Here is a 25,980-nt window from a genome sequence, read left to right on the forward strand (position 1 = left end):
CATTTTTTTCTTCAAACGAAAAAGGCATGTGAAGCAGAAATGAGGACAGAAAAAACAGGTGCTCCATGAACTACATGCGTAAGTGCAACCCTCTAGCCCCTCCCAACAGAAAGAAAAAGGAAAAAGAAAAAAAAAAAAGAGAGAAAGCCCTAAATCATTCCTGATAAAGAATTCAATCCTAATACTTAGATCAAAACAGTGCCTGTGGTTCAATATGACATGATGCCAACATATTTGGGAATCAACTGCTTCAGCTCCCCCCCCCCCCCCCCCCCCCCCCCCCACCAAGAGCGACTGAGGTAAACGAGAGAGCAGAACACCCAAGCAGCAGGCAATGCATATATATATATATATATATATAACTCAGAGGGATTTGTGCAGTTTTTGTGACCAGTCAGTAAATCTACAATGATCTACAATGCCAGTAGAACAGATGCCTTCCTTGGCATTCAGAGCTCAACCTGTTCCCTATGACTGTCTGTCATGATAGGTAACATTTCCTCCTATATCCATGTAACTCCACCCCCTCATCTCCCTCACTCCCCACAACATTCTTTCAATGCCAAAATGTGCCAAGAATGGATGCTGACATGACATCTCACAATTTAACAAGAAAAAACTTCAAACATTTCAGCTATTATTTATCACAATTTTTTTTCATAACAGTTTTGGATAAGTTCAGACTGCTTGGCAGCAAAAACAAAACATAACAAATTGTAATTGGCATTTTACTTGCAATTTGGCTGTAAATATCACCATACCAGTGCATGTGCAAATACACACACACATGACAATGAGCTGACAAAATGGGGGCACATGTCAGGGAAAGGAAAATACATCACAATATCAAATATGTCTATTATGTTCTTTGCATACAATGAAAAAGTGAACATCATAAATCTTGAAGAGAAAACATCAAAATGAATCCCTCTCAAGTTTAGAACTTTAGTTTTCTTTTGTTTTTGCTTTTTTTTTCTTTCTTTTTTTTTTTAACAATAAAATCTGTCCATCAAAATCATAATAATTATGGAATACAAGCTCTGTTAACAGACCAGTCCATCTTTTTTGTTTTTCTCCAGGCGCACTCTTAATTTGGCAAAGTTATTTGGTAAACCTGACACAGGATGAATGGGGGGGAAAGGGGCAAAGGGATAAAGGGGAAGAAGTTCAGAAAATTCTCTTCAGTTTCAAACCTAACGCAATTTGGTACTTTTAATTTTTGTGTCTCCAAGAACTCCATTGCCACCAAGTCTAAGACTTCACTGCACTGACAATGTTTTTTTTCTGAAACTGGAAAACTGTGACCAAAACATGTGAACCATCAAAATGAGTGGAACACACCACAGTCTGGAGTCAACAGGACCCTGAGTGGAAGGAGCAATCTTTCACTATATTTTCTTCCTATGGTTTGCTCCAGAGGGGTGACAACAGGTAGGTACGTATCAGTAAACTGAGAAATGAACATGAAAGAGGGGATTCAATAAAGTACTCATAATTTTAGATAAAAATGAAATTTGAAATTCCAGTTAAAAATAAAATAAATTCTTCAAGTTTCAACCTTTCTTTCTTTTTTACAATAAAATGTCTCATTTTTAGTTATCCAAGTTTCTAAAATTATTGTGCTTTAGAAAACTTGTTTTTGTTGGGTTTTTTCCTTTAAACTTCCAGTTTGCAGAAGAGCCAGGTATTAAAGCTGAAGTCAATCCTTTAAGTTTATCATAAAAAAAAAAAAAAAAAGAAAAAGAAAAAGAAAAAAAAGAAAAAGAAAAAAAAGAAAAAAGAAAAAAAGGGGGGTAATTCAAACAAAATGTTTCTTTTAATGAAGTGGACCACACATCTGCTGTGTTTGTTCAAATTCAGTATAAGTGTGTTGAAGACAAGCTGTTTGTTCAAATTCAGTTAGAAATAATGCAAGGCAATAGTATGAAAAGGAAATTTTCTATCTAAAATTACGTTTAAATAACATACTTACCGTGACCCAACTAGTGCAGACTAAAAAAAACAAAAAAAAACCAAACACATTTTCATCCATGCATACACGTAGAGCTACACAAATGAATCTAATCACCAAAACCAAAACAAGAAAAGCAAAGCGAATCATTCAGTCACAAGTGCGAGTGTGCACAGATACACTCACAATACATGGGGCTAAAGGGAAGTCTAATGCAGCAGAAATGAAATTCCATGGGATCTCAGCACAGAACTAAAACAACCAAACCCAAACAGACACTGGCGGACTGTAAATATATGGATCATCCATCAGACTACATATTCACATTTCATCTAAATGCGCCACTCAGCAGACTACATTCTGGAAGGAGGAAAAACATTGAAAATGTTTCCAGACTCTACTGTATGTTTGTTGCTGAAAAACAACATAATACTTCAAACAGTTGGTTCTCAAGATTCGGCTGTCAGGAGAGGTTTACAAGACTTGCCAATCTTTCAAACAAGAAAATCTGAGTATATATATGCAGCAATCAGAACAAAAGACGCACAAACACACACACACACACGTGCGTGCACACACACACTTCAAGTACAGAGAAGCAGTTTTGCTTAGCTTGCTTTACTGTATATATCAACAGGAATTATATATTACCATTATAAAAATAATTCAAAAAGAAGAAATACAATGCTCATCTACAAAACATTACGGGATTATAATTAGGAATCTGAATCGTATATTTCAAGGAAAAAAAACTATTCATCTGCTTTCTTTTTTCTTTCTTTTCTTTTTCTTTTTTTTTTTTTTTAAATATGTGAAGAAAACAAAAACACTAATGAAAGTATTGGTCTAAAAAAAAAAAATCAAAAAAAAAAATCAGACACCAAAATCAAATCAGGAATCACGGACTAGGCTATGCATGCAAGACCGTGACAACCGACTTGCAATCGGTGCAGCAGTTGACAATTCATCAGAATCAGTGCACGGTCATCAACTGCAAGTCACTCACAGCAATCACACATGATACTGTGTCGCACAAAATCTGTCACAAGGAAGATACGCTGAAAGACATGGGCAGGCATTTGTGTATGCCAAGAGATGCTCTCAAGAGTGGGGGGCGGGGTGTGGGAGGCAGAGGGAATGAGTTGATAAAAATATATGGAAGCTGAATTCAGATCTGCCTCAACCCTCATGAAAACCTCGTGTCAAATAATTTGTTTCAGATTTTCTTTGGGGAGTGTGTCATCTGAGCAACACAGGGTGATAGCGAGCTAAGTTTAGCACCGTCTGTCTCCTGAATAAAAGATTTGTTTCATTGAAATTTTAGTGTACGAATATGGTTAAAAATTATTGTCCAACATATGATCACACTGTCAGTTGTGTTGTCATGGTTTTCTTTGTTGTTGTGCATGAGAAAAGTGTGTGAGATGTAAGGGGAACACATAGAGCCTGATGATATGTACACAGGTAGCAAACATATCAAGAGAAAAAACTAAACATAAGAAATATAAATTAAAATGAAATACCTTCTTTCAAACAAATATTTAAAAAAAGCAACACGAGTACAAGTTCTAATATAAGTAACTGATATCAACGACAGCTTATTAGATGTAACATTGTTTTCACTCAACAGCTTCTCTTTTTCATCCTCAAACACCCAACAAGCCTGCTAATGTCATCCTCTTGCTCATTGACATTAATTTTTTTTTTCTCTCACCCTCGCATCTTCTCCACAGGTTGGAGACAACACCAGCAGCTTGCTAAACAGTAGTGTTACTCACTGACACTGTTGTACAATGGCAGCATACCACAGGGCACAACCAAAAACATATGAATCACACTGATCATAATAATCTCTGAACTCTTTCCCTCTCTATCAAACATACACCCCCCCCATCCCCTGCCCCGCATACACACACACACACACACACACAGTGTAATTTCTCTTCTCTCTCTCATACTCACAACTTCTCTCTCTCATAGTCACCACAACTTTTTTTCATCTTGAATTTTATCACCCGATTTGTGTTGTCCATAATAGTCACTGTACATACACTGTGGGGGCAAAAAATTGTGGTGGCTTTCTTCCCCCTCCATCACTTTCCACTGTTCGAAACAAATCAGTACATTCACATGGATGTGTTGATAATAACTCTTGAAGAAAAAGAAAAAAGAAAAAAAACAAACCAAAAAAAACAATAACACTGGACCTTTAAAAATATTTCTCTGATTTTCATATAATTTCTGATTCTCACACTTCTAAACGCAGTGTGCATGGAGTTCACAAAAGTCACGAGGATTTAGCTGATTTTTTTCAAGGCAATTAATCTGGAAAAGTGGACGATTCTGTGGTTTTATTGAAATGAACACAACAGTTTACCTCAAAAAGAAAAAAAAAAAGTGTCTTTGAATTGGCACACAATACTGAAACAGATATTGCTGTTCAGTGACTGTTGAAGTTCATGGTTTAACTGCGAGTCCATTAAGAGCAGATCGTGTGAGTCGTAACCATGTTTCCCATTTTCTGAGTGACAGTACGACAGGACTGGCTACGGTGGAAACCTGAAAACAAACCAAAAGAAAAAGTCATCAATTATGCAGAAATGGTGAGGTATACATCAATAATCATTTCAGAAAAAAACAAAAAAAACAACATTAAAATAAGAAAAGTGAGTTATATCTAAAAATATTATCACTGTGACAAGGACATTCGCTTGTCAGTGAAACGCTTTTCAGAATGTAGAAAGAATTCGGGCACATAAATGAGCTGAAAAGAAAAGAAAAAAAGTAATAATTAGTAAACTACATAAGACTAAGAGAATGATAACACTAATGGCAGGTTTCACAAATGGAGAATGCTCTCAAAAAGAAAGAAAACTTAAAAAAACACACAAACCCCCCCCAACTTTATTGCCTGATAAAATGACAGCACTAACAAAACATATCACCTTGAGTCTGACAGAACTTGATGGTACTGCAAGACAGCTTAATCTTTGCTTATACAAGCAAGTGACATGTTCTGTTTACTTTCTTCAATTTTTATTTCTTTTCTTTTTGAGAGACACTTGCTTTCAAACATTTGATGTTGAACTTACTGGATGCAACTTGTGGAAAGAGTAAAATCAGCGGTGTTTTTTTTTTTTTTTTCAACTTCCAACTAGCAGTTCTTTTCAGATTTTTTATATCAACCATGATTAAAGTTATTAATAGAACAGATCAGTGCAAGAGTCTACCAACCATTCTCCAGACAATAAAATTACATGCACAGTGATAAGAAATCGTTTTGTCAGTTCTTTCTCACAGAACATAACCTTGGATACTATTCTCTTTTAGACTTTCAAGTGTCCTAATATTTTTTAACTAAAAAATATAACCATCACCACTACAAGTAACAATGATAAAAAGCCACATAAATGCAAGCACACTCCAAATCTGAGTGATTCAAAACGGACTGAACGGCAAGAAGAGACCATCATGATGACTAGTAAATACCTCTTACTGTATGAAGTCTTTAAACAATTCTTATAGTTCTCATTTGCAACTTTGCTAAAACTTGACCACCAAATCAAACATCTATTTCCCAGAGCGCATACATATATGCAAATATGTATATTTTATATTATGTATTTTGTTGAAGTTCGACTGAAATCTGTCGCATATCAGTAGATGGGGAGTGATAAATTGTAAAATTAAAAGACAACGATGATGTTGGTGGAACACGAAGGATGGAATGAACTGCAACTTCCTCTCACTAGTTTTTGTCTCAGCAAGGACTATGAAAAACCACAATCATGCCTTCAATGTGGAGAGGCAAAAAGACCCATATAAGGCATAAGGACATTCTTTCGTGAGAAAAATTTTGAATGAAAATAATGCACTAAAGCCACGAAAAACCAAGAAAGCCATGTCCATGTGATCCCACTGATGTTATCCTACTTAGTAGCCATACAAACTCTGAAAACACATGAAAGAAAAAACAAAATCAGCAAGATAAAAGGAAAGACTGGGCTGAAATTCCAGCCAACGCCAAACCACCTTGATCAGCCCTTCAGTCTTTCAAACAAAAGACTGATTCTAAGCAGGCAAGCCACAGATCATAACAGTCCAAGGACTGAAGCAGGAAGATGAAGGAAAAATAATGAAAGGGAAAAGCAAGAATGTTAGCTCTACATTCCCCTTTGAGTTTGACTTGAGAGACTGTTACCACCGGGCTGAAATTTTAGCAACAACATTGATAACCTTATAGTTTACAGCATGATAATAACAATAAATGCTTCAATCATGCATGCAGAGAAAAACCAGCAACAACCAACACCAGCGGCCTCCACCCCTGTCCAACTCACCAGAGTTGTGGGACTGTCCAAAGGAGTGGAGATTGTGGTGAAAGTTATGCTGCTGGTGTCCGCTGTGATGGTGCTGCCGCCCGTGAGAGTGGTGCTGTTGGGCCTGCTGGTTAGCGTCACGACTATATTTGTAATGGCTGTCAAACGCATCTTCAAACAGATCATCGTCGAAAAAGTCACCAAAATCGAAGGCATTACCTCTGTGGTGCACCCCGCCTCCTCTGCTGCCAGGATTGTGAAAGTGAAAGCTACTGAAGAAATCATCCTCTGCGTCAGCAAACAGGTCATCAAAATTGAAGAAGCCTCCTCCACCTCCTCCACTGCCTCCGAACTTGAAGGTGTTGTGGTGGTGGTGGTGGTGCTGTTGATGGCGCTGGTTGTGCTGGCGGAAGTGGTCGTCAAAATCTTTGAAGAAGTCATCGAAGTTGAAGTTGGACTGGAACGTCTGTCCTTGGCTGCTCTCGTCTCCAAACTGATCATAGTTCTTTCTCTTCTCTGGGTCTGAGAGTACCTCGTAAGCTGGAGAGAAAAGGAATGAAAAACAATTATACTCTGAAAGATTTTCTCCACCAAGACAAAATGAAATGCTTTCAGTGTCACTTTGTCAGTAATGAATAATAGTCGCATGCACAAGAACAATAAAATAACATTATTTATCTAGAAACAAGACAAAATGCATGTACGAAGTATACACTAAATTACGAAATTTAAGTAACTCTGGCACAAGCTAGTGTGTACACCAGTACAAGCGAACGCGTGTCTGTCTGTGTCATTGCAGACAAATGCATGAGTCACATGAATATAGTCTATATATACAAGCCCCTAATACCATGCCATTTGATTTGCACTGTTACATTTTTTTTAGATGCACACAAAAATGGACAAGTCACTTTTGGATGCATAACAAATACACTGATACACAAACTTGTAAAGACTGATGATTTTTCATTAAGACTACAGCATCTTTTACTGGTCTATAAAATTATTTTTATATTTTAGTACAAAGTTTTACCAGTTACTGATCAAATGTTTTGAGCAACAAGTTACCATTAGTCTTCCGATAAAATATTATTAATATATGTTTTTAGTTGACAGTTTTCTAGTCTACCAAACATTTTTAGTTACCAGTTACTCAGTGTAGTAGACTGAACATTTTTATGAGCTGCCAATTACTAAATTACACAAGCAATAAAGTCTTCACCTTGAGCAATTTTCACGAATTTGTCCTCCGCCCCCTTGTCCTTGTTCTTATCTGGGTGGTACTTGACAGCCAGTTTTCTGAAGGCTTTCTTGATTTCTTTGTCAGAAGCTCCTCGTGACACTCCCAGGATCTTGTAGTAATCTTCGGCAGCATGACTGATGGCGGCCAGTAGCGCACAGGCTCCCCACAAAAGCAGCAGCTGATCGCACTTGAAATTCATCCTTATGTCTTGAAGCTTTCAGGCACAATCACGATGTGGCTTTTTGCTCTCGCTGATCTCTATCTCCTGCTGTCAAGAAAAGGTGATTCAGTACGACATGTACTACTGATGTAGTCCAATCAATCATATGTTCACAAACTGAGCTGACCAAATTAAAAAAAAACCAAAAAAAAACCCCAAGTAATACAAACTTTTGAAAGAGAAAGCATATTTCACGGACATATATTTTACATATCAACCATTATAATTCATACACATCATTAAACTTGAAAATGAAACTAACCACTATGAGTTGAACAACAGCAGCACCCACACGAACAGTGGCAGCTTTAAAACTTTCGTTGACCAGGAAAGCCATTTTCCTCAGCTAATTCGATATAATGCTATCGTATGGAAACACAAATTTATTAAACAGATATGTGAAAATAAGGTAAACTAAACACTGTAACAAACCAATGGCTACTTCCTGGAGAAGAGTTAACACTAATTCAGTTACTCGCGCAATCGATTAATGAAGGGGCCAAACGGTCGCGAAATGCGTACATGACTAGTAACAGACATCAATTCTGTCATCCAAAAACACAGATGTTACCTTTAATCACGTGAAAGTCTTTGTACAGCTCTTCTTCTGTTGCTGATGAAATCTGCAGTGACACGTCTCTCTTAGCAGTTTGGGTTCACTGGCGAGTTCCCTTGTCAAAGATTATGTGTTTTGGTTCAGTACACGACTTTCTACGCGATTGGCTAATTTTGTCACGTGGGATAAATCAAGGGGCATAACGCAGACAGAAAGCATGGCGGAGGACTTACTTCCATTGATAGGATACAACATCGAAGCAGATGACAACAATGATTCTGATTCAGACAGCAGCTCTTGTGTGTGCATTTGGATTTCAATTTAAAGCTTTCCCACGCATAATGATGTATTTTCAATTCATCCCATGTGATTCTAAGAATGCATTTGCAAATATAAATGTTTGCAGCAGTTTTGAACAACTGACAAAGTGATTCTGTGCCAATGGGTTTGATTCTTAGGAGAGCAGGTTATTTTCTTTATTTTGCAAGTTGTGATTTCACTTCGTGTTCAGCGTGAAAGTTAATGTACTGTGCATTTTATTTCCTTCTTTTTCATTGCTAAGTATGCACTTGAAACAGCTTGATAATCTCACTGTCACTCACTTCGCTTGCACTGATGCAGCCAAATTAATATTAAAGACGCTGAGAGAGACGGGAGGGCATATCATGTGGCCACTTAACCACCAGTTCGAAACTTTGGATTTCAGTTTATTAATTCACTATACGGCAGGTGGCTTGCACACATTGCCATAATCTGACTCCTATATAAATTGTTTTATTATTATTAATATTATTCTTATTTTTATTACTTAGTAGTAATAGTTTCAGTAGCTCAAGGAGGCGTCACTGCGTTCGGACAAATCCATATATGCTACACCACATCTGCCAAGCAGATGCCTGACCAGCAGCTGGCCAGGTCACACACACAAAAAAAAAAAAAAAAAGATTTTTTTTTTCCAATCCTCACAACAGTGCAATCCTCAGCAACCTCCCCAAACTTCAACAGAATCATCAATATAATGATGTTGGTTGTATAACGGAAGAAGAAGAAGAACCCAACGTGCTTAGTCAGGCCTTGAGAGTAGTAATAGTAGTTGTAGTATGACCTTTTCCCTTCAGAACTTCAATCTTTGTTTTCTTTGTTACAAATTATAAATATAATTCATTTTTTAGTTATGATACATATGTAGTTTGTAATACAGTGCAGTACAACTGTCTCTTAGAAAGGAAATTTGGAGTTAATTCATACACATCAATTAAAGATAACAAAAAACCAAGCACTAGAGACTAATAGAGGCATAAAACTAAAAGTTAAAACACATTTTAAAAACAGATATGTACACATACAAAATGTTTGTAATAGTAGAACTGTAGACTCATTCTACCTCTCTCTCTCTTTCTCCCCCCCCCCCCTCTCTCTCTCTCTCTCTCTCTCTCAGCCCATCCATTCACACTCTTCCCTCTCTCCCTCACCTCTCCCACGTAAATAAATCTTTGCATACAGCATGAAAAAACATCATTTTGTTTTATTGGCTTATTTGTATTTTATGTTTCTTCCCTTTTTTCTTCTTTTTTGTTGTTGTTGCATGTTTGTAAATGTAATCAAGCATGATTTTATATCAAGTTTGCATTGCGAAAGCTTATTGAGTTATTCCTTTAATAAACATGTTTTTTTAAAACATTTTGATATTATCTTTTAAATGTATGACTGATTGATTGAGCGGTGTCAATGATTTATATGCATATTTTGTATTATGAATAAAGTAGTGTTTTTTGGTGATTTTATTTTTTTTAATTTTTTTTTTTAATGTTTATTGATATATTTATATTATTTTCAGTTGAGGAAAACTTTGTTATAAAAATAAGTTATATAAAAATGATAATGAAGTTATGCAAATTGTATCATTTTTTTTAATATCATAATTATGCGTTCTAATCTTTACCAATAGCAGTTAAGAGTAGATTCATATACAATGCCAGTGTCCAATGTTTTAAAAGAAAAATATATAAATGCATTTCTTCTTCTCTTCTCTTCTTCTTGTTCTTTTTTTTTTTTCTTTAAGTGATTTAACAATCCAGATTTGTTTTTCTTTTTTCTTTTTTAAATTAATTTTTTTTTTTTTTTTTTTTTTTTTTTTTTTTAATCTTCTAAACCCTGAAACCTGTTTGTGATATCAAAGCTTTCCTTTGGGCACTTGCAAATTGATTGGAAAAAAAGAAGATAATTCAGTGACATATAATTATGCAGGCACCTGACACTGTTTGCATTTCCTATGGCAGGCCGTGCTTTATAAAAAAAAACATGTACTATAGATTTGGAACCTGTCTTTGTCACTAAATATTTTTGTAGCAGTTCTAGAAAAATTTGTACAAAAGCACAGTAAGTTACCAGAACGTAAAATATTTTTTCTCACATAGTTTTTTTTTTCCTTTAAAATTTGATAATGTTTCGGTGACTTGATTTGGCATTATTATGATGTGGCACTCACTTGAAACATATTAGAATTAAAAGGCCAGTCCATATCTGTATCTTTGAAATTGTCTGAAACATTTATTAAATCACAAACTAACAGTTGTGTGGATGCTCTGTTTGAAAAAAAAAAGGACAGAAAAGAAAGCTGCTATAATTTGTCAAAAAAAAGAAAAGAATTGAAACTTAAAACATGTAAAACTTGTCCTGTTTGCTGATGTTACCTGTGTTGATGTTGTGTGCAGCTGCTGTGGACAATGCAGGGGGTCAGGAGGCCCAGCCGGTGGAAGCACAGCGACAGCGAGGGGGGAGGATGAACGATGGTGGTGACCAGAGGAGGAGAACCCAGAGTCTCACGTTTGATACCTCTCTGCCAGGAACACACTCGGTGAGTAAGACTTATTCAAATACCGCTTACTGCCTGTTATGCTCTCTGGCAAACAAACATGTAACGCAGCAATGAAAAGCTGTCACTCTCGTCTTTTTGGGGGGCCAGTCTCTTGAGTGGTTCCCCAGGTGTGCTTCAGGGTCTGTAGTTCTCCTTTGACTCTTCTGTGCAAGGTGTTGTTTGGCCTTCCACTCTTGCACCTACCTGCTGGTGTCCAGTGAAGGGCTGTCTGGCTGTTGCTACCTTGCTCTCTTTGCATGATGTGTTGAATCCCATTTCCACTGCCTTCTCATGATGATGGTCCGCATGTTCTCTTGATCGCACTGGGCGAGTAGCTAACTTGTTGACTGGAGAAGGTGTTGGAGTGGGTAAAGCACGTGCTAAGAATGAAAAATTGAAAAAAAAATAAAGAGACTTAGATTCCTGCTGAAAAAACTAAAAGTTGTCAGAATTGTTGAATGAGGTGAAGAAGGTAAGCAATGTACTATGGAGGTTCTGTTTGCTTATTTTTGTTTTTTGTCAGTTTACCTATGCCTATTGAGTATTCAGTAGTGGTCTTCTAAACTTTTTTGTTTCTACAAAGTAGACTAAAAAGGTTAATACCCAGTTGAGCATGTCTAATTTGTTTGTAATTCAGGCAAGAAATATATTTCTGTATTAATTATCTGTACTTTCTGCATTAGTATTTTAAGTTCATGTTATTCATTTGTCATATTGTTTATTTTTTTCCTGTTATCTTCTGAAAAGCATTTGAATGAGCCTAAAGAAAATTATCTGTTTTGTCTGAAGCAGAGAATAAAAACTGTATCTATTCATACACCTGTTAGTACATCACATGTTGTCCATCCGTATCATATGAATATGTACCTTTCTCCTTCTGTCTGTTTCACTTTTTCCTTCTTTTTTTTTCTTCTCCCTTTCTGTGAACCAGTATCTGGGTGACGACCTTGAGGATGTGCGGGGTCGCACGTTGCACGAGGACAACGCGGTGGTGATGTTGCCGTTGCTGCCGTTGCCGGGCGTGGTGCTGGTGCCAGGACAGGTGATCCCCTTGCACCTGTTCCAGCAGCAGCTGATCGCCACCATCCGACACCTGGCCGACACTGACAAGACCTTCGGCGTTGTCACCTACATGTAGGTTCTTTCAGGGGGGGGAGTAAGGTGGGGGTGTGTGCGGGAGAGGGTAGGGGGGTTTGGGGTGGGGGTGGGGGGATCTGTGGTCTTGGACAATGTATAAATTTGTATTTGTATATTTCTGTGTATGTATGTTTTTTTCTGTGTTTTTTGTTGTTGTTGGTTTTTTTGGTTATAGTAATGAACCTGCCATTTAACAGTTTGTAAGGATTCTATAGAAACTTTTTTTTTTTAATTCTGAAATTTTGTTTCTTAAAATAAATGTTAATATATAGAAACATTTTTAGTTATGAAATTGCGTTTCTTAAAATACATGCAAGTATATAACTTTTTCTGTATAACTTTTTTCCTGATGTGTGTGGTGGTTATGGTGGGGGTGGGGGTGTGGGGGGTATGTGTAAGTGGTAAACCAAGCTGCTGGGTTATATTGCTTGCTTGTGTGTATTTAGTCTCTTCAGTGATATTAGTAGTGTGAATCCCAGTGATATTTGTTTCTTCTGGAGACTACCGTATTGTTTCTAGCTGATAGCAGCTGGCTGTGTGCGTGTGTGTGTAGCTTTGTCAGGCTGATGGCAAGTGGCTGTCAGCAACTGGCTGGACTGAGTGTGAATGTAGCCTTAACTCTCTCCATACGAACGGCGAAAGAGACGACGTTAACAGCGTTTCACCCCAGTTACCATCATCAAAATATTGCAAGCTGAAGGCTCTTATACTGAAGAGGTGAATGTTGACAAAGAATACCACAATTCTGACGACGGAAGCTAAAGGTTGGGTCATTCAGACACCCACTGGACATCCGAGGGGTCTGTGTAGAGGAGAAGAGAGGACTGGCCGTACTGAGTGAGTTAAAATGAAAAGGGAAGGAGGGAAGTCAGTGTGATTGGACAGCACTGAAGCTAACGGCTCAGTCACCCTTTCACTGACACAGCCAAAGAATTAGAGCTCTTGAATCCATATTATTTGTTGTGTGTTAATTTTTTTTTTTTCTTCTTCTTTTTCTTTTTAAGCACGGACCACGACTATACTTCAGGCTTGTCAGACATCGGCTGTACAGCAGAACTGTTCTCCATGAAGAATGAAACGGATGACGGATCCGGGCTGGCAACGTTAAGAGCGTTGGCGCGAGGTCGGCAGCGTTTCAAAGTCATGGAGACTCGTAGGGAAATGACGGGGTGGGTTACTTGATGAGTGTGGACGTAAAACTGATAGCTGTTTTAAGGCTAAACTTTCTTTCTGTCTGTCTCCCTTCTCCTTTCTCTCTCTTTTCTTTTAATTTATGAGAATCAGTGTGGAATGCATACGTGATGTTGGCTCTGCACTGTATATGTGTTTGTGTGTGTGTTGGTGTGTGTTTGCAGTTTCATTTCTGTGTACATATTTGTTGTGCTTTTCAGTCATCAGAATAGACCTTCCATACCTTTACCAGTTATAAGCCATGCAAACTCTCTCTGTCTTTCGGTGTGTGTGTTTGTGTGTGTGTGTGTGATTAAATTCTTTTGTGAGTTCTTGCGCGCATGCGCGCGTGTGTGTGTTTGATGTTTATTGTAAAGCGCTTTGAGCTCTCTTTAAGGGAGGAAAGTGCTCAACAAATGTCCATTATTATTATTATTATTAATATCAGTTTGTCAGAAAATGTTACAGGGATGACACATGAGATAGGACAGGCACCCCTAAAAACAACAACAAAAAACCCCAAACAAACAACACTTTAAGTTGTGGTTTGCTCCCACATTTGTCATTTTCTACAGTGGCCACACCAGGGTTCAGTTTGCTTCTCTGGAGAACACGTGTACTGGATTGTTTTGAATCACTTTTTGTCACAATAGATTTCTGTGTGTGAAATTTGGGCTGCTCTCCTCAGCAGAGAGTGTGTAACCACAGCACAGTGCCATACACTTCTTCTTTTTTTTTTTTGTTCTTGTTTGTCTGCAAGTGTATTTCTTTTACTGTCTGGGTGGATTTTTGTCTAGAAACTTCTGCCCGGGACAACTCTTTTGTTGCCATGGGCTAAAGACATGTGGTGAGTGCATGCTGTGCATGGGGCCTCAATTTATTGTCTCGTGGAAAAGACCCAGACCACCATTCAAGGTCTTGTGGAAGAGTGGTAATGGGAGAGTTTTTGGGGATGGGGGTGGGGACGTAAAAATCCTGGTCAATTTATAGGAGTCAGACCTGTGGACACTTGCTTCCTAGTTGGGTGCTTTACCACTTGGCCACAGGCGCAACAGCCAAGTTGTTAAAGCGTTAGACTTTTAATCTGAGGGGCCCAAGTTCGAATATTGGTAACAGAGCGTGATGGGTAAAGGGTGGAGATTTTTCTGATCTCCCAGGTCAACATATGTGCAAACCTGCTAGTGCCTGAAGGCCCTTCATGTGAATACGCACGCAGAAGATCAAATTTGCGCGTTAAAGATCCTGTAATCCATGTCAGCGTTCGATGGGTTTTGGAAATAAGAACATACCCAGCATGCACACCCTGAAGAATGGAGTATCAGTATGGCTGCCTGTGTGGCGGGGTAAATAAACAAAATGGTCATACACGTAAAAATGCTACATGTCTGTCTGAGTGTGTATGTGTGTGTGCCTGAAATCTGATTGAATGACACAGGAAACGAATTATGAGCACCCAGTGGCAGCTGTCAGTTGGTTCTAACCAGGTTGGCTGCCTGTTGTGCAGATGACCCCGAGTTTATAAAGCACTTAGAGCTTAGTCTCCGACTGAGGACAGGCGCTGTAAAAGTATCCATATCATTCATTTATTCATTCATTCATTCATTCATATGTGGACACGGTTTTCTGGAAAGCAAAGGAGACTGACGACCAGTTCTGCCATGCGTGTGTGTGGGCAGGATTCTGGCGGGCAAGGTGCGCATCCTGCCGGAAGTCACCATCCCCACGTGCCTGAGCGGGGCCAGGCCTTGCTCCCAGGACAAGTTCACCTGCAGCCCCTGCGAGCAGGATGATGTGGTCAAGACGGCAGTGGATCGCCAGGGCAACGTCCTGAGGTCCGTCAGTATGGTCGTCAACAGGCAGGTGGGTTTTTTTTTTTTTTTAGGTGAATTTGGTGGCTGTTGCTGAGTTCTTTTTTTGTTGTTGTTGTTGTGGAAGGTGTTGGGTTCACTGTTCAGAAGAAAGGCTTGAGTTTTGTTTGCAGGAGAGCCAAAATGATATAGCTGTTGTTAGTGTGCTGGTTTTGAAAAAAAGAATACTCTGCGATGCGTGTGAAGATGTTCGCACGTACAGGCATCTATGTCTGCGTGTGCATGCATGCACACGCACACACCACATGCACTCATTTGCTCTTGCAGGCACACTCACAGACACACACACACAACGCATGCACTCACACACACTCATACACACACATACATACACATACTTACACATGCACTCGCACACACACATGCACACACACACACCCGCGCGTGTGTACACACACACACACACACTCTCTCTCTCTCTTTCTCTCACACATGCACACACTCTCACAACGCACACACTCTCACACTCACAACGCACTCACTTACATGTGCCTGAGCGCTTGCATGCACATAATTGTGCATACTTACATCAACAGGCAGGTGGGTTTTTTTTGTTTTTTTTGTTGTTGTTTTTTTTAGGTGAATTTGGTGGCTGTTGCTGAGTTCTTTTTTTTTTTTGTTGTTGTTGTGGAAGGTGTTGGGTTCACTGTTCAGAAGAAAGGCTTGATTTTTGTTTGCAGGAGAGCCAAAATGATATAGCTGTTGTTAGTGTGCTGGTTTTGAAAAAAAAGAATACTCTGCGATGCGTGTGAAGATGTTCGCACGTACAGGCATCTATGTCTGCGTGTCATGCATGCACACGCACACACCAGTGCACTCATTTGCTCTTGCAGGCACACTCACAGACACATACACACAATGCATGCACTCACACACACTCATACACACACATACATACACATACTTACACATGCACTCGCACACACACATGCACACACACACACCCTTGACGGGCGCAATAGCCGAGTGGTTAAAGCGTTGGACTGTCAATCTGAGGGTCCCGGGTTTGAATCACGGTGACGGCGCCTGGTGGGTAAAGGGTGGAGATTTTTACGATCTCCCAGGTCAACATATGTGCAGACCTGCTTAGTGCCTGAACCCCCTTCGTGTGTATATGCAAGCAGAAGATCAAATACGCACGTTAAAGATCCTGTAATCCATGTCAGCGTTCGGTGGGTTATGGAAACAAGAACATACCCAGCATGCACACCCCCGAAAACGGAGTATGGCTGCCTACATGGCGGGGTAAAAACGGTCATACACGTAAAAGCCCACTCGTGTGCATACGAGTGAACGCAGAAGAAGAAGAAGAAGAAGAAGACACACACACCTGCGCGTGTGTACACACACACACACACACTCTCTCTCTCTCTCTCTCTCTCTCTCTCTCTCTCTCTCTCTCTCTTGCACACACTCTCACAACGCACACACTCTCACACTCACAACGCACTCACTTACATGTGCCTGAGCGCTTGCATGCACATAATTGTGCATACTCACAGAAGAAGAACTACGCACTGAAATGAGTTCATATATGAGGGCACGTGCACACACGCACACACACCACACACACACACACACACACACACACACACACACACACTGGTTTTTTTTATCACTGAATCCGAATTTGGAACATTCAATTGAATAGCAGTTCATAGACATGCTCCTGCTAGTAACCCACTGCACCCATTGCCCCCCCATGCCCCCTTTGTTTTTGTCTGCTCTTGAAGTCTTCATGTGAAGTGTGTGCTTGTGGAATGGTGTTTACTGTGTGTGCGCAACATGTGCATGCACAACATGTGCATGCGCATGTGAAGGGCATATTTTGTGCTTTTTTTTTTGTTGGTGTGATTGTTCATATTTACAATTTGTAGTATTGTCTGGGTGTACTCACTTGTTTGTGGGGTTTTTTTCTATGTCCTCATGTGCAGTTGTTTGCTAATATACATTTTTGTATATGTATTGTTTAATATGAGGTGCTTGGAGCTCATTATATTGGGAGTTTGTGCCGTGTAAGAACTGAATGTTATCATTATTTTCATTGTTGTTATCATTATCATTTTTGTTATTATTATGTAGAATTTATGTGTTTATGACGGGTTTTTTTTTTACCTGTACACAGGTGGACAGATTCACAGCTGCTTACCTGACACATTGGCCCCCATGGGTGTACAAGATGTATGACGCTGTGAGTATCCTGTTGGTTTGTTTGTGTGTGTGTGTGTTCATGGGTGTGTATGTACATGGCTTTTGTCTAAATCACTTTAGTGAACAGACGTTAAATTAATGACCAACATGGGTGTTAGTGTGTGTGTATGTATGTGTTATTGTGTGTACATGGGTGTATGTGTGTACATGAGTGTTTGCATGTGTGTGTGTATGTGTGTGCAGAACTGCTAAAGGTGTGACACAAAGACCGTTGAAAGATGCGACACAAGAGCCGTTAAAAGGTGTGACACATGTGTCCCCGTTGTCTTGCAAACCATGAGCTGTTAAAGGAACAGATCATCAGAAAAAAAACTACACAACAAAGATGTGACATAGAGCTGTTAAAGGCATGACATAGAGCTGTGATAGGCGTGACACAGAATCATTTAAAGGTGTGATACATGTGTCCCCCCCCCCCAACCCCCCCACGCCCCCACCCCCCCCCTCCCCCTTTGTCATGTCCATAGGAGCTGCTGAAGGAGCAGATCATCAAGGAGCTGCACAGCTGGAACGACACGCTGCAGACGACGACGCTGCCAAAGGACGCCACGGAGCTGTCGTACTGGGTGGCCCAGAACCTGCCCCTGGACAACACCCTGCGCATGCACCTCCTGGAGGTCACCTGCCCCGTGCATCGCCTCCGCTCAGAGATCACCATTATGAAGAAGGTGTGGGGTGCTTTGGTGGGGGACGGGTGGTGGTAACAGGTGTTGTTGTGGTTATTGCTTTGGTGGGAACAGGTGTTGTTGTGGTTATTGCTATGGTGGGGGACGGGTGTTGTGGTGGTTATTGCTTTGGTGGGAACAGGTGTGGTTATTGCTTTGGTGGGAACAGGTGTTGTTGTTATTGCTTTGGTGGGAACAGGTGTTGTTGTTATTGCTTTGGTGGGAACAGGTGTTGTGGTTATTGCTTTGGTGGGAACAGGTGTTGTTGTTATTGCTTTGGTGGGAACAGGTGTTGTTTTATTGCCTTGGTGGGAACAGGTGTTGTGGTTATTGCTTTGGTGGGAACAGGTGTTGTTGTGGTTATTGCTTTGGTGGGAACAGGTGTTGTTGTGGTTATTGCTTTGGTGGGAACAGGTGTTGTGGTTATTGCTTTGGTGGGAACAGGTGTTGTTGTTATTGCTTTGGTGGGAACAGGTGTTGTTTTATTGCCTTGGTGGGAACAGGTGTTGTGGTTATTGCTTTGGTGGGAACAGGTGTTGTTTGGTGGGAACAGGTGTTGTTGTTATTGCTTTGGTGGGAACAGGTGTTGTTTTATTGCCTTGGTGGGAACAGGTGTTGTGGTTATTGCTTTGGTGGGAACAGGTGTTGTTTGGTGGGAACAGGTGTTGTTGTGGTTATTGCTTTGGTGGGAACAGGTGTTGTTGTGGTTATTGCTTTGGTGGGAACAGGTGTTGTGGTTATTGCTTTGGTGGGAACAAGGTGTTGTTGTGGTTATTGCTTTGGTGGGAACAAGGTGTTGTTGTTATTGCTTTGGTGGGAACAGGTGTTGTGGTGGTTATTGCTTTGGTGGGAACAGGTGTTGTTGTGGTTATTGCTTTGGTGGGAACAGGTGTTGGTGGGAACAGGTGTTGTTATTGCTTTGGTGGGAACAGGTGTTGTTATTGCTTTGGTGGGAACAGGTGTTGTTGTGGTTATTGCTTTGGTGGGAACAGGTGTTGTTATTGCTTTGGTGGGAACAGGTGTTGTTGTGGTTATGGCTTTGGTGGGAACAGGTGTTGTGGTTATTGCTTTGGTAGGACAGGTTTTGTTGTTGTTGCTTTGGTTGGACAGGTTTTGTTGTTGTTGCTTTGGTGGGACAGATGTTATTGATGTAGGTTATCATTATTTTTTTTTTCCATTATCATTCATTGGCTGAGTTGATAGATTGAGGTGTGAGATGGCCATCATGAAAAAGGTGATGGTCTTGGTGGGATAGGTGTGCACTGCTGTGCTGCGAGGTGTGTACCTAGCAGATTGCCAGACAAGACCCTGCACTGCCTGCTGCTGCAATAGCTGAGTGGCTAAAGCGTTGGACTTTCAATTGGAGGGTCCCGGGTTGAATCTCAGTGACGGCGATTGGTGGGTGAAAGGTGGAGATTTTTCTTATCTCCCACGTCAACATACCCACAGACCTGCTAGTGCCTGTCCCTCCTTCATGTGTATACGCATTCAGAAGATGAAATGCACACATTAAAGATCCTGTAATCCATGTCAGTGTTCGGTGGGTTATGGGAACAAGAACATAGACCCCAGCATGCACACCCCCGAAACCTGAGTTTGGTTGCCTACATGGCAGGGTAAATAAACGAAACGGTCGTCCACTTAAACTGCTGCGTGACTGTCTGAGTGTGTACGTGTGCATGGCCTAAACCTGAATGACACAGGAAATGAACAGTGAGCGCCCAGTGGCAGCCGTTAGTCGGCTCTACCCAGTTGGGCAGCCTTGTTGTGCAAATGACCCCGTATTTGTAAAGCACTTAGAGAGTTTGGTCTCTCTGACCGAGGATAGGCACTGTATAAGTATCCACATCATTCATCATCATGATGGTGGGGGCATCATTGTTGTTGTTTGTTGCAGTGTGCGGTGCTGTGCTGCGTGGCGTGCAGCCAGCAGATCGCGCGGAAGGAGGACCTGTTCAGCATGTCGATGGAGGGCCCTCTGGGGGCCTACGTCAACCCACAGGGGCACGTGCACGAGACTCTCACCGTCTACAAGGCCAACAACCTCAGCCTGCTCGGCCGGCCCTCCACGGAGCACAGCTGGTTTCCGGGGTCAGTGGTTGTGGTGGTTTGGTTTCTTAGGGGTTGTTTTTTTGGGTGGTGGGGGGTGGTGGCTAGGGGGTATGGTGGGGGTGGGGGAGGGGAGGGGGTATTGTGGGGGGGGGGGGGGGGTTGTATGGTTTTTGTTTGTTGGGTGTTTTTTTGTTTTTTTTGTATTTGTTTTTGTTGGATTCAGGTGGAGTTGTTTTTTTTTTTTTGTTGTTGTTGTTGGGTGGTGGTTTTGAACATGGTTGGATTTCTGGGTATATGGTGGGTTTTTTTTTTATGTGTGTGTGTGTGTTGTTTTTTGGGTTTTTTTTTGTGTGTGTGTGTTTTGTTGTTCCGTTTTTGTTTTGGGGGTTTATATCTTGTTTTGTTTGTTTGGGGGAGGTTGGGAGGTGGGAAGGGGGGGGTGTAAATGTTTTTTAACACAACTGGTTTCCAGTGTCCGTGGTTTCTTTTCTTTAAAAAAAAAAAAAAAATTTTATTCATTATTATTGTTAAGACTATTATTATTATTATATGTATATTTTGGGGGGTCTTTTTTCTTTTTTGTCTGTTTGGTGGATTTGAACACCGCTGTCATTGAGCGCGTTTACTTATTTGTTAATTTGGTGAGAGATCTTGCTGTTGAAGTACATCAGTAACTGTTAAGTTTTTTTCACACCAGTAAGAAAAATTCTGACATGATTTCAATGCACAAGGTTAGTTTGTGTGAAAATTTTGTTCTTAGGGTTTGTACCGTCTATATTTTCACATGACTCACAGAAGGTGGATTTTTTTCCCCTGTATATTGTGTACCAACAAATAATTTGGTACATGGTTTATTTTATTGATTTTACTTTTTCAGGTATTTATAAGCATAATTTAAAAATTTCAAAAAGTCTCTGTCCTTTCTGCCTTTTTTTTTTTTTTTTTTTTTTTTTTTTTTTAATGATATTCTTTCAAAACCTGGAGGAAGTAAGGGAAGTAATCTGCTAGTAAATAATGAGTAAAGGAAGGGTTCCTTCCCTTCACTGGTTCAAATCCATTCGTGACAATTTATGACACGAACATAATGGATGTATTTTAACAAACATTTTTAAAATTTTTTTTATTGGTAATCACTCATGTTTTGGGTTTTTGTTGTTGTTGTGTTTTGTTTCTTTTTTTTTTTGTTTTTTTATTGTATCTTTTTTTTGTCCTGTTGAAGGAACATTTTGACTTTGGCCTTGTGGTCAAGTTTGAGTGTGTTGATTCGAACCAAGCAGGCAGTCATTGTTTTGAATATGTTCACACACACACACACACACACACACTGACAGTGATTTTTACACATGTGTACCAGTTACACAGGCGGATGCAGAAACTGATTCAATGGTAAATAAAGTGCTCTGGATATTATTAACCCTTAGAGTGTCACAGGGTGGAAATTTTCGTCCACTTCAGGTGTGCAAGAAAAAGTGCTTCAGGATGGAATTTTCCACCCACCTCATTTTAAGAATTTTCCTCTCGTAGAATCATCAGATTCGCATGAAATTATCATAACTGGACAGTGTGTTCATTTTTCTCTCAGAAAAATATAGTTTAGATTTTTATACCTTCTTTTTTTACTTTCCATGCCATTTTTTGACTCACTTGTGTAAACAAAGTGAGTCTATGTTTTAACCCGGTGTTCGGTTGTGTGTGTGTGTGTGTGTGTGTGTGTGTGTGTCCGTGTGTCTGTGTGTCCGTGGTAAACTTTAACATTGACATTTTCTCTGCAAATAATTTGTCAGTTGACACCAAATTAGGCATAAAAATAGGAAAAATTCAGTTCTTTCCAGTTATTTTCTTTAAAACAATATTGCACCTCTGGGATGGGCACAAAAAGAAATAAATAATGAAGCCTAATTATATGCAAACTGCATTTACTGTTATATTTATATTTTTTGTATTCTCTAAACTTGGCACTTTGATCTGATATTCTGACCCAACAACAAGAGCAGTCATTATTATCATTTTTTGTTCAAACAGGAACTTCTTTTGCTAAGCATGGAAGTTTTATTTATTTTGCAAACGTTTTGGTGCAGATAATAAAAAAGGGAAATTACTCTGTAATTAATGCTAGGGGACTTAATTTATCACAAGTGAGTCTTGAAGGCCTTGCCTCTCTTGTTTTATTATTATTATTATAGCCTTTCTTGACCAAAACATCCCTTGGCAAATGGTTGCCGCTGAGCATAGAATAGGCTTGGCGCTGAAAGGGTTAACGTGACGGTATGAGAAACTGAACAGAAACGTCTTGCCTTCTGTTTGGTCCTGGACAGCTGGTGGTATCTCCTCCGCCTTTTGGATACTCTTGGCTGGCTTTTTCTCTTTTCTGTTGGTGTCTTTGTTGTTTAGTTGTTGTTGTTGTTGTTGTTTTTTATTGGGTTGTATTTTTGTAGCTCCAGAGAAGAGTGGGTTGCCCAAATGATAGGTTTTGCCTTTCAGTGTCTTTGGCTCTTTTTGTGTGTGTGTGTGTGTGTGTGTGTGTTTATGTGTGTGTGTGTGTGTGTTTATGTGTGTGTCTGTGTGTTTATGTGTGTTTATGTGTGTGTGTGTGTGTGTGTGTATGTGTGATATGAAAAATTCAGGGAAATATATCTGTTGATGAACTGAATGGAAGAGTCAGAACCAGAGGTATAGTTTGTGATTACGTGCATCTGGGCGTTTGTCTCTGGATGAGATGATAGACCAGTATACAGCACTCTCTCTCTCTCTCTCTCTCTCTCTCTCTCTCTCTCTCTCTCTCTCTCTCACACACAGACACACACACACACACATACACATACACATACATGCATACACACATGCACTTGCACACACACACACACACACACACACACACACACACACACATCCACACTCATTCACTTAGACGCAAACCAACACAACACACACAACCACTCCCCCACCCCCACACCCACACCCACCCCACTCCACATATAGCTTTGCCCTCCACCCCCACCCACCCTCCTCCCACACACACACACTTCCATGCACAAACACACACACACACATATATGCACCCCCACACACATGCACCCACACTCTCTTCACACATACACAAGCACCACCCTCACACACACACACACACACACACAAACACACACATAAACACACACATACACACACACTGACACCACCACAACTCACAGACTCTACCTGCCTTCTGCCCCTGGACAGGTACGCGTGGACCATCGCCCAGTGCCGGCGCTGCGCCAGCCACATGGGGTGGAAGTTCACGGCCGCCAAGAGGAAGCTGACCCCGCAGAAGTTCTGGGGCCTGTGTCGCTCCTCCCTGGTGCCCAGCTTCCGGACGGCCCCCAGCACCCTCCCGGAGGAGGCGGAAGAGAGCGGAGGAGGAAGGAGCGTGGGGGAGGAGGAGGAGGAGGAAGAGGAGGGCATGCTGATTCTGGAGGGGTGGTGATGGAGGGGTGGGTGCGGGCAGATGGACTGGGACACACACACACACACACTCACACACACTCTCTCTCTCACACACACACACACATGCACACATACACACACACATGCCACATGCATATTATGTGCGCGTGTGTGTGCTCTCACACCGAGGCAACAGCAGTCATCGTGGTTGTCACGGCAGGCAATCGAATTTTACATTCGAAGGAGAAGTGTGTGCTGTGTTTGTGTGTGTGTCACCGATGGTGTGGAAGAAATGTTTGGTTTCAGTGGTTTACTGTGTGTGGTGAGGTTGTTTTTTTTTGGTTAAAATTTTTTATTTTATTTTTATGCTTCGCACCGCCGTTCGCGTCATGACCAAGTGTGTGGGTGGGTGAGAAGTCATCGTCAACCGTTTCTGTGATACTTAAAAAAAAAAGTTTTGAGTGAGAAAAAAATGCTCTGAGTGAGAGATAAGTTGCAATGTTGAGAAGCAGTGAGATGGAGCTTGCTTTTTTTTTTTTTTATTTTTTTGTTTATGAACAATGACTGTGTTTCACCTTGTACAGAAGCTAGCTGCACAGCGCTTTCTTGACCACTGAGCATCAGATCCTGTCGAGCTGCCATGTTATGCTGTGAAAACAGATTTCAGTTCTGTTGTGTGGAATTTCAGAGACTTGATTTTTTGTTGTTTGCTGCTTTGCTTGTTTGTTTGTGTGTTGTTGGGTTTTTTGTTGTTTTTTGTGTGTTTTTTTTCTGTCTGTGGTGAGAGTGCTGTGTTTGTACAGACACTGGTGAACGAGAAATGTTTCTCAAGACAAGGAGTGTTTCGCATTGTTTTGGAAATAAAACGGAACAGTTGAGTGCAAAGGGTTTTTTTTGCACATAGTGCTGTCTTGTTTTGTGTTTTGTTTTGTTTCTGAGTGGTTTTATTTTATTTTTATTTATTTTTTATTATTTTTTTTGTGCTGCCCAGTCATCAGCACCTTTTCAGTTGCCTTACTCCCAGGCTGTTCATTCCGAGTCTCTCATACACACAGCTACACCTGAGTTTGTCTGTCAGTGTTGGGCTGCTAGGAGGCCACACACAAGAGGAGACCCTGCACTGCTGCCCGGTCACTTTGGTGGTGTTCATTAGTGCCTCCTCCTTCGTCTTCTTCATTTGTGAGTTGCAACTCCCACGTTCACTTGTATGTACACGAGTGGGCTTTTATGTATACCACCTACCAAGCCCCCACCAACTGACGACGATAATCGCTTTGTCACAGAGCCAGAGTCCCTTTCTGAGTAGAGAACGCCACCTCATCCCTCCAACGACAGTCCCTCATGAATCTGGTAACACCAGAAATCTTGACAGGAACTCGTGTCCAAGCATGGAAGTGGTTGGGGGAGGGGGGGGGGGGGGGGGGGTTGAATTGAAGTAGGCATGAGCGCAGGGCATGGAAGGTTGCAGTATTTTTTTTTCTGTATTGATCAGGGATGAGGATTATGATGATGATGATGATAATGCCGCTGTAGAGGTCCATTTAGATACGGAACAGTGTGACAAAGCTGTAACCTACACTTCTTTCATGATATGACCCTGCGTCAACCAGGGCTGACGGATACAGACATCTGCAGTACTGGTCCAGAAATTTGAGCAACACACCCAAAGATGCATCCGTGAAGTGGATGATCTTTCACTGTGTGGTCCCAGCCTTCTGATCTGAGTCCATACCACACTCAGCTCTGGGCAGGAGCCAGCAGTGTGCCACTAACACTGGTCTGCTCACCCCCCAACCCCCCCCCCCTCCACCCACCCCCCTCTCCTTCCCCCATACCTCTGCTTGGATTTGATCCTTTATTTTCCCGGTTGCCAGTTCATGATATTAACCATTTCGCCAAGGAAGCTGGCTGGACTTTTTTTTTTTTTTTTTTTTTTAATCCTATATTTATATGTTTATGATCATTAAAATTGGTCTGTCGTTACGGACGTTCCGTACAGAATTTAGGAGGAGGGATGAGTGAAAAAGAAAATGTTTTCACTGATGTACATTGTTTGGTTTATTATGTCCCTGAAGTTAGAGTGTGTGTGAGATGATATGCTTTTTTATTTCTCACCGTAAGAAGTGATCATGAGGCTCAGCTGGGAATGGAAATGAACAACAGAAGTATAACGGCGATAGGATTCCAAGACCGGAAATATCTCTTTGCCAAGCTGGGATCATTGCAGACTCCACAAGCCAAAAGTGAAAAACAGAGACAGAAATTGTGAGTAGGTCTTTGTCATATTTATTATGAGTGAAACGGATTGAAG

The 25,980-nt window shown here is 40.7% G+C and overlaps 2 protein-coding genes across 4 annotated transcripts; one reads left to right on the top strand and one right to left on the bottom strand.

Annotated features, from left to right (window-relative positions):
• Positions 1-2,553: 2,553 nt before the first annotated feature.
• On the bottom strand, positions 2,554-8,451 carry LOC143299461 (dnaJ homolog subfamily B member 9-like). Of its 3 annotated transcripts, none has more exons than XM_076612677.1 (4): positions 8,305-8,451; positions 7,493-7,778; positions 6,292-6,810; positions 2,554-4,510 (listed from the first exon to the last, which is right to left on the bottom strand). In XM_076612677.1, exons 2-4 carry the CDS (start codon positions 7,710-7,712, stop codon positions 4,431-4,433), a joined length of 819 nt encoding a protein of 272 aa, XP_076468792.1. In that variant the 5' UTR covers positions 7,713-7,778; positions 8,305-8,451; the 3' UTR covers positions 2,554-4,430. The 3 variants fall into 3 exon arrangements, with proteins under 3 accessions (XP_076468792.1, XP_076468793.1, XP_076468791.1); XM_076612678.1 differs by having other exon boundaries at positions 6,490-6,810; positions 7,493-7,781; XM_076612676.1 differs by having other exon boundaries at positions 7,493-7,781.
• A 55-nt stretch (positions 8,452-8,506) lies between these two features.
• LOC143299711 (protein cereblon-like) lies at positions 8,507-25,446 on the top strand. Its single transcript, XM_076613085.1, has 9 exons — positions 8,507-8,588; positions 11,004-11,146; positions 12,078-12,280; positions 13,288-13,452; positions 15,130-15,313; positions 17,447-17,512; positions 18,000-18,200; positions 20,095-20,288; positions 23,466-25,446. Exons 1-9 carry the CDS (start codon positions 8,507-8,509, stop codon positions 23,707-23,709), a joined length of 1,482 nt encoding a protein of 493 aa, XP_076469200.1. The 3' UTR covers positions 23,710-25,446.
• The last annotated feature ends 534 nt before the right edge of the window (positions 25,447-25,980 follow it).

Source organism: Babylonia areolata, chromosome 25, assembly GCF_041734735.1.
Source record: "Babylonia areolata isolate BAREFJ2019XMU chromosome 25, ASM4173473v1, whole genome shotgun sequence".
In the NCBI taxonomy this organism is placed as follows: domain Eukaryota; kingdom Metazoa; phylum Mollusca; class Gastropoda; order Neogastropoda; family Buccinidae; genus Babylonia; species Babylonia areolata.